Source organism: Microcaecilia unicolor, chromosome 13, assembly GCF_901765095.1.
Source record: "Microcaecilia unicolor chromosome 13, aMicUni1.1, whole genome shotgun sequence".
Taxonomy (NCBI): Eukaryota; Metazoa; Chordata; class Amphibia; order Gymnophiona; family Siphonopidae; genus Microcaecilia; species Microcaecilia unicolor.
In genome coordinates this window covers 78161963-78179141 of record NC_044043.1, presented here as the reverse complement: position 1 = coordinate 78179141, position 17179 = coordinate 78161963, and the positions used below count along the sequence as shown (strand labels likewise).

At 42.5% G+C, this 17179-nt stretch overlaps 1 protein-coding gene across 1 annotated transcript in view; it reads left to right on the top strand.

Moving 5' to 3' along the window:
• Positions 1–599: 599 nt before the first annotated feature.
• Positions 600–17179, top strand: part of MEGF6 (multiple EGF like domains 6) — a 458871-nt gene continuing 442291 nt past the window's right edge. The window contains exon 1 of the mRNA XM_030185804.1: positions 600–1082. Coding sequence (XP_030041664.1) covers positions 994–1082 — 89 coding nt within the window. The 5' untranslated portion in view covers positions 600–993. The remainder of the gene's footprint in view (positions 1083–17179) is intronic.

Here is a 17179-nt window from a genome sequence, read left to right as displayed (position 1 = left end):
ATTTAAAACACACACAGGATAGAGAAATATTTCACACTTGCTTGTTTGCCAATGTCCAAACAGGTACCAGAATTTCCATAAGAAGGGTTAGTGCAGCGAAAACGAATTTTGGCAATTTTTAGAATTATTTTTAGGGGGGTGGGGGCTTGGAATAGTCGCCCTTTCCCAATCTGTACTATGAATTGTTCCACGAATGTTTTTGTTGTGGGTACGGGGGGGGGGGGGGGTTGTGGAGGCATTTATCTGCTGTCAAGGAAAAATGTACGTTCTTCAGGGGGAAAACACCTTGACGACTTGAAAGGGAAAGCCCGAAGGGCGGGGGGAGGTGATGGGATGAGCTGGTGACTCTCTGGTCTGCAGAAATGACTAGAGCAGTGCTGACTACCCTGTACCAGAGTCAGGAAGAGACTGGGTGGGTGCAGAGGGGGTTAATTAAGCATTTAATAGCTAAAGCTTTTTTGGAAGGAGCTGGGGGAGGGAGGCGAGTTACCTCCTGCATTCTCCTCCTCTTTTTCGTACGCTTGTATCTGCCTCTCTGGAGTGGGGGCGCTGCAGAACCCACGTGTGTCTTCGTGCGGGAGGCTGGAGTGGAGACGGGCTGCGGCAGCCCCCCTCCATCACAAGAGGAATAAGGATCTTCATGCCAGTGTACCTCCGGAGAAAAATACTGCATTAAACTCCGGGACTGAAAGCAACCTTTTATTTTGTTCTCTTGCCAAGAGTGGGAAGAAACGCCTTTGATGCTAATCAATGGATGCCCGTCTATGGAGTTTCAAAAGTCACTTTTTAATGATTTGTTTCGCTTATGTGCAGCAGGCGAAGGTGAAGCCCCCGGTCACTCAGCTCATCTCATTCAGGAATATTTGTCTTATTTAGTTTGCGTGTGTGCGTGCGCGCCTGCTGTCCTAGTCAAGAAAAGGCGAGGACTGGAGGGCAGCCGGAGACTTCGGCCAGTTAAACTTTCCTGAGTGTTTTTGAGCCACTTGTGCAACAATGGGATTACAAACCTGGGGCATCTCCTTACTGCTCCTGGCGCTGGATGTGTGCTCCCGGGCAAAAGGAGCGAAGCTTCAACCTCATATGTAAGTAGTATTAAAGCAACAAACGCATACTTACGACCGTCCGTTTGTTTTGCATCGGACGCTAAAGTGCTCGCTAAAGGCTCAAGGTAAATGTTGCGCTCTGCTTAAAAGTGTCCCGGCACCTTAACCAATGCCGCCCCCATCCCTGCCTTCTGTCATGGCTCTAGTTTTAGAATGATTGAACTGGACCGGTTCTACCCAGCACCATTGTCTGCTTGTAATTTGAACTGCTGTCAGTGATCCTCGCCTCCCCCCCCCCCCCCCCCCCTTATCCTTCTGTCAAGGGGCAGAGAAGCTGCCCATTCCTTGGAAAGGATGGCTGCAGATTGATAAAAGCAGCATCTTGCTTGTGAATTTAGTGAGAGAGGCGCTGTCACGACGAGGTCAGGTTTACTTGAATTATGAGGGACCTTTCGGCAAATATTTGCGGGGAAGATTAACAAGGCCTCCCCGCCCCCCACACGGATTTTTTTTTCTAACCCACGGTAAAGTGATAATAGCGGCAAATCATTGGGTGAGCGGTTCTCAGGTGGAGCTGAATATAAGTATTTAAACATAATTGTGTTGGCGAGTGAGCCCTACAGGACCACTGTGATCCGTCTGCACTGATCATATTTAATTCCTTACAAACGGCAGTTTTGAAAAGACTGGTGCCCCGGCGGATCCGGAGTTTACCTATTTCCGATTTTCATGCACCTCCTGCTGCTCTCTATTCTTTGTATTATGCACATAGGAGCCAAGTTAAAAAAAAATTATTGGGGGTGCTAAGCCCAGTGGAAATAACCCTTCCCTGGACACATACAAGGAAATTCTCAATATTGGGGGGGGGGGGGGGGGGTGCTCAAGTACCCACAGAGTCTGCTCCTATGATTATGCATGGACATAAGTGGCGATCCTTACTAGCATACCACGGGGCAGCAGCCCCTGCTTAGCACCGCAGCAATGTGGCTGGGTTAACTGATTAGCACAGACATGCTCACTCTCCATCCCCAGACATACCTCTTTAGCTACATAAGTACATAAGTGTTGCCATACTGGGGCAGACCGAAGGTCCATCAAGCCCAGTATTCTGTTTCCAGTAGTGGCCAATCCAGGTCACAAGTACCTGGCAAGATCCCAAAACAGTACAATACACTCTATGCTGCTTATCCCAGAAATAAGCAGTGGATTTTCCCAAGTCCATTTTAATAATGGCTTATGGGCTTTCAGGAAGCTATCCAAACTTTTTTTTAAACCCCGCTAAGCTAACTGCTTTTACCACATTGTCTGGCAACGAATTTCAGAGTTTAATTACATGTTGAGTGAAGAATTATTTTCTCCAATTTGTTTAAAATTTACTACTTTGTAGCTTCATTGCGTGCCCCCCAGTCCTAGAGAGTAAACGAGTGATTCATGTCTTCCCGTTCCACTCCACTCAGTATTTTATATACCTCTATCATGTCTCCCCTCAGCCGTCTTTTCTCCAAGCTGAAGAGCCCAAGCTGTTTCAGCCTTTCCTCATAAGGAAGTCGTCCCATCCCCTTTATCATTTTCGCCGCCCTTCTCTGTACCTTTTCTAATTCCACTATATATTTTTTACGATGCGGTGACCAGAATGATTTTTTAGTGTGTGGGTAGCACGTGCATACGTGCACCTTACTGTGGGACGCCTCAGCACATCCTGTGGTTTGCCATTTTAAGCTGCGGTAAGCACGTGTTAGTGCTTATTGCAGCTGTGTAAAAGGGGGCCCCTAAGTAAATGACATCCTTAGATTGTGAGCCCTTTGGGGGCAGGGAAGAGCTGTACCTGAATGCAACTCGCCTGGAGTTACCAATGAAAAGACATGAGCTAAATCCAAATACATTTTATTTCATGACTAAGTCAAACCAGGCAGACTGGATGAACCAATTGGACTTTCTCTGCTATGATGTACTGTATAGGCTATTTGGATAACACCACTCCTTAATCAAAAGAAAATGCAATAACCGCTGTATTCTACATATGGCGCACTGAGTAGCACGCATTAAATTGTGTACATGGCCAAAGAACCTGTTCAAAGAAACTTATCAAAAGGATCCTCCATAAAGGCTTGACATCAAATCCGTACCAGAATAAGTTAACATTGAACTGTTTTTATTTGGTTACTTTAAGCATATTGTCATTATTGAATGCTATTCATTACCCTTGATCTCAAATACCTGAAATGAATTATATAGCTATTTTCTTTTTATTTATTTTATACTAGTAAAAAAGGGCCGTTTATGAGACCAATGAAACGGGCGCTAGCAAGGTTTTCAGCGGAGTGTGTATGTTTGAGAGAGTGTGTGTGTGAGAGAGAGAGACGGAGTGAATGTGCGCGTGTGGGTGTGTGTGACATAGTTTGAGTCTGTCTGTGTGAGAGTGTGTGTGTGTGAGAAAGAATGAGAGTGTGCAGCAGGGGCCCCCCCCCTGTCAAGGTGTTTTGGAAAAGAAGCAGGAGATCCCAAGGGGTCACGTTGTGACGCGAGGGCGGGGCAGACACACATGGAGAAAAAGCGATCTACACCACGACACATTTAGAATGTTGGGAAACTTGAGGCTTCATTAGATTGTTGGAGGTGCGTTTTATATAGAGAGATTTTCTGTACTTTAAGTGCAATAATATTCTGTACTTCTCATTCCGGAAATGGCGATCGCCATTACAGTATATGGTAAGCCACATTGAGCCTGCAAAGAGGTGGGAAAATGTGGGATACAAATGCGGAAAATAAATAAATAAATGTGTGCTACTCAATTAGTTAACGTGCCTATTAATGTTGATATTTGGCCGATAACGACCATTTATCAACACTAATTGGCAATAATTGGAATTTACGTGAGTGTCTTTTGAGGCATATTCTAAAAAGAGGCGTGTGTAACTTCCAGCATGCACAACCAAAAAGGGGGCGTGGCAATTGAAGGAGTGTGGGTGTATCTGGGAAATCAATCAAATCTTATGCGCGCGGTTATAGAATTTTGGGGAGCGCACCTAGATTTAGGCGCAGGCATTTACATCACTGATGTAAATGGCTTTGCCTAAAATCTAGGCCCAGCCACCTGGCTTATGCGCTATTCTATAAACTGTGTCTGAATGTAGACGTGGCTTATAGAATACCGCTAGGTGTGTAAATCGGGTGCGCCTAAATTTTAGTCGCCGTATATAGAATCTAGTCCTAAATGCTTGCCTTAGTAACGCTGTGATTATAGTTTTTCATATTTTTATTAACACACGTAATATACATTCTTTCAACATCCAAATGATACCTACAATATCAATAACAGAAATGGGACTTGATATACTGCCTTTCTGTGGTATTTTGCAACTACAATCAAAGCAGTTTACATATATACAGGTACTTATTTTGTACCTGGGGCAATGGAGGGTTAAGTGACTTGCCCAGAGTCACAAGGAGCTGCAGTGGAAATTGAACTCAGTTCCCCAGGATCAAAGTCCACTGCACTAACCACTAGGCTACTTCACCACTAGCAGCAGTCCATGTAGAAGCCTGCCCTTGCAGATCAGCAACGCGGCCGCGCAGGCTTCTGTTTCTGTGAGTCTGATGTCCTGCACTAACCACCAGGCTACTCCTCCACTAGCAACATTCCATGTAGAAGCCTGCCCTTGCAGATCAGCAACGCGGCCGCGCAGGCTTCTGTTTCTGTGAGTCTGACATCCTGCACGTTCGTGCAGGATGTCAGACTCACAGAAACAGAAGCCTGCGCGGCCGCGTTGCTGATCTGCAAGGGCAGGTTTCTACATGGAATGTTGCTAGTGGAATAGCAACATTCCATGTAGAATCTTCAAATAGTAGCAACATTCCAGAATCTCAAATAGTAGCAACAGCAACATTCCATGTAGAATTTAGAATCTCAAATAGGGAAAGGGAAATGGGACTTGATATACCACCTTTCTGAGGTTTTTGCAACTACATTCAAAGCGGTTTACATATATACAGGTACTTATTTTGTACCTGGGGCAATGGAGGGTTAAGTGACTTGACCAGAGTCACAAGGAGCTGCAGTGAAAATTGAAATTGAACTCAGTTCCCCAGGATCAGAGTCCGCTGCAGTAACCACTAGGCTACTCCTCCGCTAGCAACATTCCATCTAGAACCTCCAACAGTAGCAACATTCCATGTAGAATCTGAAATAGGGAAAGGGAAATGGGACTTGATATACAGCCTTTCTGTGGTATTTTGCAACTAGTTTCAAAGCGGTTTACATATATACAGGTACTTATTCTGTACCTGAGGTAATGGAGGGTTAAGTGACTTGCCCATAGTCACAAGGAGCTGCAGTGGGAATCAAACCCAGTTCCCCAGGATCAAAGTCCGCTGCACTAACCACTAGACTACTCCTCAAGTCGGATAGAATGTACAGAAAAAAAGAAAAGGAAAAAGGAACAATCATCGTTGCGTTTTTAATTCCCCCCCCCCTCCTATCCCTCCCCCCCCCGTCATATCCCCCCCCCACCACAAATTGACTGACAAACCTCACTCCAAACCCTATCTAATGCTGTGATTATAAATTAGATAACGTACATTTTATTGTGCTTCAGAAAAGTGTTCTTAAACCAGCCACAGCTACAGACTCATCGGACACTCTGTAATTTTGGGATGTTGTCCAACGTGTTCTCTAGGGTTCCTATAACAGCAGCTCCAAAGTAGTCAACAGTGGAAACTAGGTTAGTCTGCTAGCTTTGCAGGCCATCTGTAGGAAAACATGTAATTAATTTGCAAAGCATTAACAGGATTATCTAACAGTAGTGCAAACCGAACATCATAAAGCGGTGAGATGCCAGTTGGACTGAAATCTTTCCTGTGTTATGGAAAAAGGCATTTTGAAAAGACTTTTGCATCCTCCAGTGAACTTTACAGAATAAGAGAGAAAAATATTGTAGTGAAGTGCACATTTCTGAAGATTTTTGACATCTAATTGTTCATCACACTCCTGAAGCAGGCCTTTTGGGCCGGAACACAGGGTTGTGTCGAGTCTTTGATCAACCTAACCGCTCGAGAAATATAAAATGCCCCAATCTATCCACCCTATCAGATTAACCGTTCACTCGTCCTCTAGATTGTTCACTTGTCTTTAGATTGTTCACTTGTCTTTAGATTGTTCTCTTGTCTTTTAGATTGTTCACTTGTCTTTTAGATTGTTCACTTGTCTTTTAGATTGTTCACTTGTCTTTGTTGGATTATTTGTAGTAAATAATTAGCAGATTTTAGTACACACAGCTTCAGCTTTAGAAATGTTAATTTCTTTCTTCATCTCTCTCTCATTCACCCCTGAATAAATCACTGCTGAGTCACTTTAAAGTTGAAGTAACAAAACATCTGTTTACTCACAGTTTGCAGTTAGATTATAATCAGACAGGCTTATATATACATATTACTATACATTTGTATTATCAGCTCCTTCCATGTGCTTAGATGGTAATGGATGCTCACACCACCATAGATCCTCTCAGGTTAGGAGAGATCATGAGCTCCATGTGCTCCATGTGCTGCATCTATCCCCCACAGGAAGTTGCATAGCTGTGTGACCTCTCTAAGTAATTCACATCAGAGGTCACAGAGTAATCACAGAGAAATAATAGGTGACAGGCAATGCATGTAAAATACAATTACATTCCAACAAACCCCTTCTCATGCATAACTGTCATGCAATTATTTATTCATACAAAGTCCAAGCTTTATACGCAGATTCACAAAATGTTCTCTGGGTAACGGTTTGGTCATGATGTCAGCTGTCATCTCACTTGTGTGACAATAGTGTAGACTGATGACCCCTTCTTTTGCCAACTCTCGCACGTTGTGGTATTTCGTTGCGATGTGCTTGGTGCGTGACTGAACCTTGTCATTCTGTGACAGTCGGATGCAGCTCTGATTATCTTCCATTATCTGGATTGGTCTCTGTTCAGCTATTCCAAAATCCAGCAAAAGTTTTTCAATCCACATCAGTTCTCTGCACGCTTCCGATACGGCCACATATTCAGCTTCTGTAGAAGACAAACTCACAATACTTTGTTTATGACTGGCCCATGAAATTTGTACATTTCCATACATAAACACATATCCACTTGTGGATTTATAGTCAGAATGATCCCCTGCCCAATCTGAATCACAGTAACATATTAGTTTTGGATTACTATTGGCTGAAATCTTTAATTTACAATCAATGGTACCCTTTAAATACCTTACCATCCTTTTAACTGCAGTCCAATCTGATTTGGTAGGTGAGCTGACCCTTCTGCTCAAAATTCCTACTGCATTTGCTATATCAGCCCTGTATGTGGTAGCTAGATATAAAAGCTTACCTATGGCTGATCTATATTGGATGTTATCTGGTAAAGGTTCTCTTACTGTTTCATCCTTCAGAAAATCAGTGATCATGGGAGTGCTTACAACTTGGGCATCTTGCATACCTAAACTTTCAATAAGCTCATTTATTTTCTGCTTCTGGCTTAGAAGATAAGAACCATCATTTTGTTTCTCAATTTCTATACCAAGATAGTATGACACATTACCCAGTTCTTTTATCTCAACATTCTGGTTTAAACACTTTACAATGTCCTTGTACTCTTGCTCACTTTTGCTTGCAATGAGCAGATCATCAACAAAAGCTAAAATGTATGCATATTGTCCATTTCTGCACCTAGTGTACAAGCATTTATCTGCTTCACCTTGCTTAAATCCTAAATTTGTCAATATTTCATGCAATTTTTCATTCCAACATTTTGCACTTTGCTTTAATCCATAAAGACCTTTGTTTAATTTACACACTAGCTGTCTTTGTTTTGTATTTATGAAACCTGTTGGTTGTTCCATGTACAAGTCTTCAGTTATATCTCCGTGAAGAAATGCTGTTTTCACATCAATGTGGTTGACTTGCATGCCTTTTGAGACTGCAATGCTCAGAAGTGTTCTGATTGTCGTGTGTTTCACTACAGGTGCAAACACTTCATCAAAATCTTCTCCATATTTTTGAAGATATCCCTTTGCCACTAATCTGGCTTTATACCTTTCCACTTTTCCTTGTGCATTCCTTTTTAACTTGAATACCCATTTGCATCCTATAGCTTTCTTGCCAGGAGGTAATTTTGTAAGAATCCAAGTATTATTTTTATCCAATGCATCAATTTCTTCTTGTGCAGCTTTATGCCATTCAGCAGCTTCTTCTGCTGGCATTTTCTCAATCTCATCCCATGTTAAGGGCTCTTGAGCTTCTGCTGACTTTGTTAGGTAAGACAGTCTTGGGGGTGGAACACCTTTGTTTTCCCTGGATGAGCGTCTGATAACAGGTTGGTCTGACCTTTCCGCATCCTCTAAATCTGAGAGTCCTTCTCCAATTGATTCCCCTTCTCCAACTGTACTGTCTTCTTCAATGATCCTTTCTGTGTCTGCTTCCTCTGCCTGTTCCTCGTTAGATACAGGTGAGTTGCTTTCAGACATCTGCCTTGGTATGGCATTTATATACACTGGCATGTCTATTATGGTTCTAGTTTCATATTCTGGATGATAAGGCTCATCTGGGATAATCCAGCCTTTATCAACCCTTTTGTTTTCATCAAAATATGTAACATGTTTTATGCCAACAATGCCAGTTTTCAGATTCAAAATTCTATATCCTTTGTGTCCTGGAGCATAGCCAACTAAAATGCCTCTTTCTGTTGTGGAATCCAGCTTATGCCTTCTTTGCTTTGGTACATGAGCATATGCTGTACTTCCAAATGTTCTTATGTGTGACAGGTTTGGCTTCCTACCATGCCATGTCTCATGTGGTGTGCGCTCAGCGCCTTTAGTTGGCATTCTGTTTTGTAGGTACACTGCTGTGAGAATGGCTTCCCCCCATAGTCTTTTAGGGAGATTGCTATCTGACAGCATACATCTGGTCATTTCCACAAGTGACCTAAATTTTCTCTCTGCAACAGAATTTTGCTCTGGTGTATAAGCTACTGTTGTGATATGTTGAATGCCTTCTTGTTCTAGAAATGTGCGCATGCTTTGTGAAGTGAACTCACCACCATTGTCGGTCTGAAGAACCTTTGGTTTTCTTTCAAATTTATTGCTCACCATGGCTACGTATTTCTTCAGCATGTCTGTGACTTGACTTTTCTCTTTCAGCAAATAGGCCACACAATATCTAGAGAAATCATCCAAGAATATTAGCACAAATCTGTTATTTCCCAATGATGGGATATTAAACGGTCCACATAAGTCACTGTGTATTAAGTCCAGTACTTTATTACTCCTATTTCCTGTGTATGCAGGAAATGAGGGTCTCACACCTTTTTGAGTAACACAGTCTATGCATTTCTCCATTTTACCAGCATCTGCACTTATCTGAATGCCAGTGGCCAGTTGCTTACTGTAAAGATCCTGGATCACCTTAGAATCACGATGTCCCAGGCGGCGGTGCCAGATTTCCAGACTACATTTTCCATCATTCTTCCTTACTTGCGCCAGATGTGAGGCTTCACCTGAAATGTTCAGCTTATAAACATCATTATGCATAAAAGCTTCAGCATACACTTCATCATTTTTAGAGATTGTGCACTTACTGTTTTCAAAATGAATCACAAATCCCTTCTTATCTAATGTAGATACACTAAGCATATTGCAACTGCTTGGGGAATATACAAGACATCACTTACAGGAATTTCTTTAACTTCATTAGACACTTTGCATTTTAAGAATCCAATACCTTTTGCTTGGATCTTAGCAGTCCCTGCGTTTGCAGTTTTAAGAATACCTTCCTCTGGACACATTTCCTGAAAGAAATCTTTACAATTGGTTAAATGGCATGTGCTCCCTGAATCCAAAATCCAAGTACTTTCATTTGAATTATTATTTACCATAGTCAAAGATTTTTCTGCCATTAGAAAGCCCTTGTGTTTATCTTTGTCCTTCATACATTTCCTGGTTTGAAAATTCTTTAGTTCCATTGGCTTAGGTGAGCTAGAGGGAGTGTTTTGTGTTTCCTTACACCATTTAGATACATGTCCCTCCTTTCCACATGAGTAGCAAATCAGCTTGCCCTTGGGTGGAGTTTTCCCATAGCTCCGCCTTCCTCTGTTCTTTGCCAAGAAATTTGTTTCATTTCTCTCTGACTTGCTTTGAGAACACATCTCCTCAGAATCATTTATTATGCATTCCTGCCTTAGTTTTGATGTTGCCTGTTCAAAAGATTGCCCTTCAATGGCCTCATTTACAGACCTAAAAACATCAAACTTCTTTGATAGTGAGGTAAAAAGAAATGCTCTTTTCAATGCATCACACATGGGAATTCCAGAAAGTTCTAGCTTTTGAAATGAAGACATAAGATGCATAATGTGATCATTACATTTACTTTTATCCCTTAATTTGGTTTCATTCAACTCTGCCAGCCAAATTGGTTGCTGCTTTGCATATGTAGTTGCATACATAGTTCTCAGTTTATATAAAATGTCCTTTGGTGTATCTTTTCCCTCCACTAATATGGCTTGTTTCTCTGAGAGAGCTTCCAAAGCATGCACTTCACATAATAGTTTGCATTGTCCCATTCAGCCATATTTTCAGCTGTTCTGTCTTGGTCTAAGCATATATCTAATCTTTTTGCTCGAAGGAGACATATGAATCTTAATTCCCACTGCCGATAATTAAACTCAGTTAATCTAGGCACCTTGAGAGAATAGAAAAATGGTGAATTTCTTCCCTCAGCCATTTTCTTAGCCTTCTGTCTGCTGTGTGGGGGGAGAGAGAGACAGACTGAATCTTTCCTTTAAAACTTAAGAGAAAAATGTGGCCTTTTTTTCTGCCTGGTAATATTTCTCTTCTTTTTCAATTCCTGGCCCCTGGGCCCATAACCCTTTTGTTGGATTATTTGTAGTAAATAATTAGCAGATTTTAGTACACACAGCTTCAGCTTTAGAAATGTTAATTTCTTTCTTCATCTCTCTCTCATTCACCCCTGAATAAATCACTGCTGAGTCACTTTAAAGTTGAAGTAACAAAACATCTGTTTACTCACAGTTTGCAGTTAGATTATAATCAGACAGGCTTATATATACATATTACTATACATTTGTATTATCAGCTCCTTCCATGTGCTTAGATGGTAATGGATGCTCACACCACCATAGATCCTCTCAGGTTAGGAGAGATCATGAGCTCCATGTGCTCCATGTGCTGCATCTATCCCCCACAGGAAGTTGCATAGCTGTGTGACCTCTCTAAGTAATTCACATCAGAGGTCACAGAGTAATCACAGAGAAATAATAGGTGACAGGCAATGCATGTAAAATACAATTACATTCCAACAGTCTTTAGATTGTTCTCTTGTCTTTTAGATGGTAAGCGCTTTGAGCAGGGACTGTCCTTCTATGTTTAAATTGTACAGCGCTGCGTAACCCTAGTAGCGCTTTAGAAATGTTCGTTAGTAGTAAATCTGTTTAAGCAACTGATTGTCCCTGTAGACTCTGGAGTCCGTGGTCCTATTCTCACTTTTTCCTTCTTCAATAATCGATAAAAGTCATCCATTTTCAAACTTGTGTGTTCAGTACTCATATTTTAAAGCCCACAACCTGGTTGACAAAAAAAACCAAATCTAAATATTGTGCATAACAACTATAAAATATATTCCTTTTTTTTAATTGAATTTTTAATATTTAACAAGAGTACACTTGTCATTAGAAATACAGCCGTATTTTTTAGGTACAACAATAAAGAAGATTCAAAAGATTTATGACTAGTCCTTAATTTCAATCCTTTTAGCATAATAATTTTTGCTTCCTTAGACCACTGTTAGATAGGGGGGGGGGGGGGGGGCGATATGAATTAAAGAAGATTACTAACAAAATTTTTAAATTTTAAAGTAACAAGGTAGCTTATTACTCCCATATGTATTTCTGAATATCATTATTGTTATTTCAGTTGTTTCAAATCTAGAAATGATTTAAGCTGGTCAGGAGAATAAAAAGTGTATTTTGTCTGTCCCAGTTTAGCAATGCATTTGCAAGGGTAGGCAAAAATCAAAAAACAAAAGACCCTCCTGTTTCAAATGTTCTTGATTTCATTGCCAAAAAGGCTTTCCTTCTTTGCTGGGTCAGCTTAGTTACTACTACTACTACTTAGCATTTCTATAGCGTTGCCAGGGTTACGCATCGCTGTACAAGTTTAGACAAGGGGAAGGACAGTCCCTGCTCAAGAGAGCTTACAATCTAAAGGTAATAAGCTATGTAGTCAGTGTATGTATCTGGAATGGGGAAGGTGGTTAGGCGCCAAAAGCAAGGGAGAAGAGATGGGCCTTGAGTAAGGACTTGAAAATGGGCAGGGAGGGCGCACGGCGTATGGGCTCAGGAAGTCTGTTCCAGGCATAAGGTGAGGCGAGGCAGAAGGGGCGGAGTCTGGAGTTAGCGGTGGTGGAGAAGGGTACAGATAGGAGTGATTTGTCCTGAGAGCGGAGGTTACGGGTGGGAACATATGGGGAGAGGAGGGTAGAGAGGTAGTGGGGGGCTGCAGATTGAGTGCACTTGAAGGTCAATAGGAGAAGCTTGAATTGTATACGGTAGTGGATCGGGAGCCAGTGAAGCGACTTGAGGAGAGGGGTGATATGAGAGTATCGGTTCACGCGGTAGATAAGACATGCGGCGGAGTTTTGGACAGATTGAAGGGGGGATAGCTTAGTTACATCAGGATAAATCCACACTTTAGCTCCTCCAAAACAGGTATTAGAATTTTTGAAGTAAAATCTCATAATATTATTTAAGTCTTGTTCAAATACTAAGCAGACAATCAAGGTGGACCTTTCTGTTGTTTCATCTAAAGATTGTTCCAAATTTGTATTTCCTGCACCTTCCATTTTTCCTTCCTCTCCTTTAGGTTTAGAGATGTAATATATTTTTTTTATAGGAGGAATCGCATCAAGGGGTATTTTCAATGCCTCATTTAGGTATCGCTTAAATAATTCAATCGGATTAACCCCAAGGAGTTTAGGGAAGTTCAAAAGGCGTAAGTTCAAACGTCTATTAAAATTTTCAATCTGTTCAATTCTCCTTTGAATATCAGTATTATCTTTAACCACCGTTTGTTTAAATTCTTGTAATTGCTCTACATCCTTCTGTAGGTTTGAAACTTTTTCAGCTATTTCATGCTTAACCGAGTCTACCATTGATTGTTAACTCTTGAAACTTAGCATTAAATGCATTAACTTCACCTGATGTTCGCTGAAGAGTCAAATCCATTTTATTCAGCTTCAGCCAAACCATTTCCAGACTTATCTCCGGCACTTTCTCTGAGGTATCTGCCTCGGGTCTCGGCGTTCTCTGCAGCGGCGCTAGACCTATGCTGGGAGCTACACCCGCAACACTTCCGATAAGGTGCTGGTCTCCCTGTAGAGCCACTGTCGACGCTGGGCACTGAGGTAACAATGATATTGATGGTGGAGAGAGGGATATTTCATCTCCCAGCAGGTTTTCCGCTTCCTCGGATGACCCCGCAGCGGAATCCGTATCCTTCGCAGTCTGGGAGGCAGCGGTGAAGAAATGTTCAAGACTCGGTTGAATTGGAGAGGAAGTCGAGGTAGGCGGGGGTACTAATCTCGTCAACTCCTTACATTTAGAATGTGGCATATTTCAGAAGTATAGATGTTTTCAGCCGAGTTCACAGGAGTGTTTCTCAAACCGTCTGGTTACGCCACCATCTTGTATAAAATATATTCCCATTTAATTTGGAAGAGCATCAGAAGTAAAAATGCTTTGTTGAGGTCATAGGGCTTCTTATGGGAATACATTCAATTTCAAGACCCGACCTTCATAATTTTCTTCAATTGGGTCTTGAAATGGGAAATGCAGGTGAAAAGTAGGGATGAAAAAAGGCAGGGCTGGATTTACAGCTCATGAATCCCTCACCAGTGAGGTGGAGGGGGTTCTGTGTCCAAAACACAGCCATCCTTCTGTCCACCGCACACTGTCCTACTATGGCATCCTGTCCAGTCCATAGAGTACCCTGAGGTTGCATACCCCCTAGGCATGTGTCTACTGTGTCCAAGTGAAAATCCATCACTACATAAAGGTCCACAAACAGGTCAACTAAAAATACCTGTAAATGAATTGGGTTGTTTAACCAAATGTATTCAGAAATATCATAAGTATTCACTGAGGCCTTCCTGCAAAGTAGATAGGTTCTTTCACCTTGAGAATCAGGCTTGTGCATCCCTATTCTCGAATGTGCCCTTCCAAAATCCTTCTGAATGTCTAAAAAGTATTGAATTTTCATTGTATAGAACAAAGCAATTATATATCAATTCCAATATCAACAATACCAATATATCTCCCATAACTCATCTTAATGTATCACAAATTTTGGAGCCAGTTCCATACAATTTCCCCTATCTCCCCTCGCCTCTCCTTGCACGTCAATAGCATTGATCAAAGTTTTAATTGGTAGAATGTCTTATATACATACAGGGGGGAATTCTATAAATAGCACTCAAAATTGAGTGCTGAAAAAAAAAATCGTCACTAAACGCTATTCTTTAAAGGGCACACGCCCTGTATGAATAACTCATAGTGCCCATTCCCATGCTTAATATTGGGCATCAGACTTACGACTGCTGAAACCTGGTATAAATGCTGACACCCAAGTTAGGTGCACTTATCCAGTATTCTGTAACTATGCGCATAACTGTTTTGGAATGCGCTTGACACGCTATGCCCCTCCCATAGCCACACCCCTTTTTGGAAATGCACTATGGGAGTTAGGCACCCTGCTTTATAGAATAGTGCACAGCCAGATGCACACACAAATTTTAATGAGTGCCAATTAACATTGATAATTGGTTGTTGATGGCTAAGAGCTTGTTAACTAATTAATTTGCACACACATCTCAGCAGCACACCAACATTTAAGCACCATGTATAGAATCCTGGGGACAATGTAAAAGGTGGGTTCCTTTCAAAAGGTTTGGATGTCTTTTGAACAATGGTGGTTAGCAGATTGGATGGGGATTGAAATGTTGAAGAATAATCTTACTAGAATGTACAGAATGGTACTGGAGGTTATGTATGCTGGAGTTGTTGAGGAGGTAGGGTGGGGAGAGTTATGGGGATGGGCTGAAAGTTTTAAGGTTTATGGGGAAGGGAGCTCCATCTCGCTCCTTTCATTTGAATAGTTTGGGTTCATCGTTCACTGGATCATAGGTGCCAGCTCTGTGGCTGCTGTGGATGTGTGAACACCCCCAATATTGAGCAGCTGAGGAAAACTTAGGGATTTTGGTAGGGAGTTTTCTGTTTTCTTTCTATAGGTACAAATACTTCTGCAACTGTATGGCTGGGAAACATTGTTTCACCAAAGCTGTTGCCCCAGTTACAGCTTCTGCCTCTGTGCTGACGGAAAATGTGATCCCAGGAGAGGAGCTAGTTCCATGTGCAAAAATGTCTTCAGCTTACATCCCTCATGAAAGAAGTGAAAGAACTGAGAGAGGAGGTGGCAAGGTTGAGAAGCATCCACGAAAATGAGAAATACATCGACGAAATGCTTCATGAAGCATCAAAGATTTCCAGCAATGAGGAACGTGCTGAAAGATGACAACTGGACTCAGATCATGAGACCCTGCAACAGGGGCATATCTGCGTGGGGCCACAGGGGCCTGGGCCCCCGCAGATTTTGCCCCGGACCCCCCTACCGCCGTTAACCCTCCCTCCCTCGCTTACCGCCGTCACCTACCCGAGGTCCGCTTCCTCTGGCTTTTTAAAATATTGCTTCAGCTGGCGGGAGACCCCAACCCCCCACCAGCCCAGCCACGATCTTTAACTTTTTCATCCTCGTCGTGCAGCGCGCTGTGAAAGCTGCATGCATCTTTAGTTCCAGTTGGATGGAGTCTGACGTCGCAGCATGTTGACATTACAACTGGAACTAAAGATGCATGCAGCTTTCAAAACGCGCTGCACGACGAGGATGAAAAAGTTAAAGATCGCGGCTGGGCTGGCGGGGGGTTGGGGGTCCCCCGCCAGCTGAAGCAATATTTTAAAAAGCCGGAGGAAGCGGACCTCGGGGTAGGTGACGGCGGTAGGCGGGGGAGGGAGGGAGTGTTAACGACGGTAGGGGTGGGGGTTGACGGCAGTAGGGGGGGACTATAATGTGCCCCCTCACTCTAGCCCCTGCCCCCCCTACCGCCGAACCTCAGATACGCCCCTGCCCTGCAAGATCGATACCATGATTCCACCTGCCCTCGAACTGAAGAACTGATATGCAGCCCTGGAAGGGGAGGCGGTGAGAGCATTCCAGAGAGAGGAGGAATTGGAGCTCGAAATCCCCAAAGTTGCTAGATCAGTACCACTAAGAGGAGAAAGGTAGTAGTGGTTGGCAATTCTCTTCTGAGGGATACAGCCAAGACATGATGTCCGGGGAGATGTGCTGTCTGCCAGATGCCAAAATTTAAGACAGCTTGCTGAGACTCATCAAGTCTAATGACTATTATCCAGTGCTGCTCATCCATGTTGTCACAAATGATGCTGGTAGGTACCCCTCCAAACATATCAAAAGTGACTTCATGGCTCTGGGATAGAGAGTGAAGCAGACAGGTGCGTAGGTGGTGTTCTCATCGATCCTCCCTCTTGAGGGTAAAAGTCAAGGCAGAGAAGCTCAAATCCTGGAGATGAATATGTGGCTGTGCAGATGGTATTATCAAGAGCATTTTGGCTTCTTCAACCATGAGATAGTGTTGTCAAGAGCATTTTGGCTTATTCGACCATGGGATGCTTTTCCAAGGGCTGCTGAGCAGAGATAGTGTCCATCTATCAAAGAAGGGAAGAGGGTTTGGTTCTTGGGCCGGTTCTTTTTAACATTTTTTAAGTGATATTGCTGAAGGGCTGTCTGTTAAGGTTTCCCTCTTTGCGGATGATACCAAAATCTGCAGTAGCTAGAGAGAAATGGTCTGGAATTTGGCAGCTTATATATAATGCTAAAAAAATGCAGGGTCATGCATTTGGCCGACAAAATCCCAAGGGAACGGTACAGTTTAGGGAGTGAAGAACTCAATGAGGAGCGTTACTTGGGTGTGATCATATGTGATTATCTTAAGGTGGCCAAACAGGTAGAAAAGGCGATGGCAAAAACTA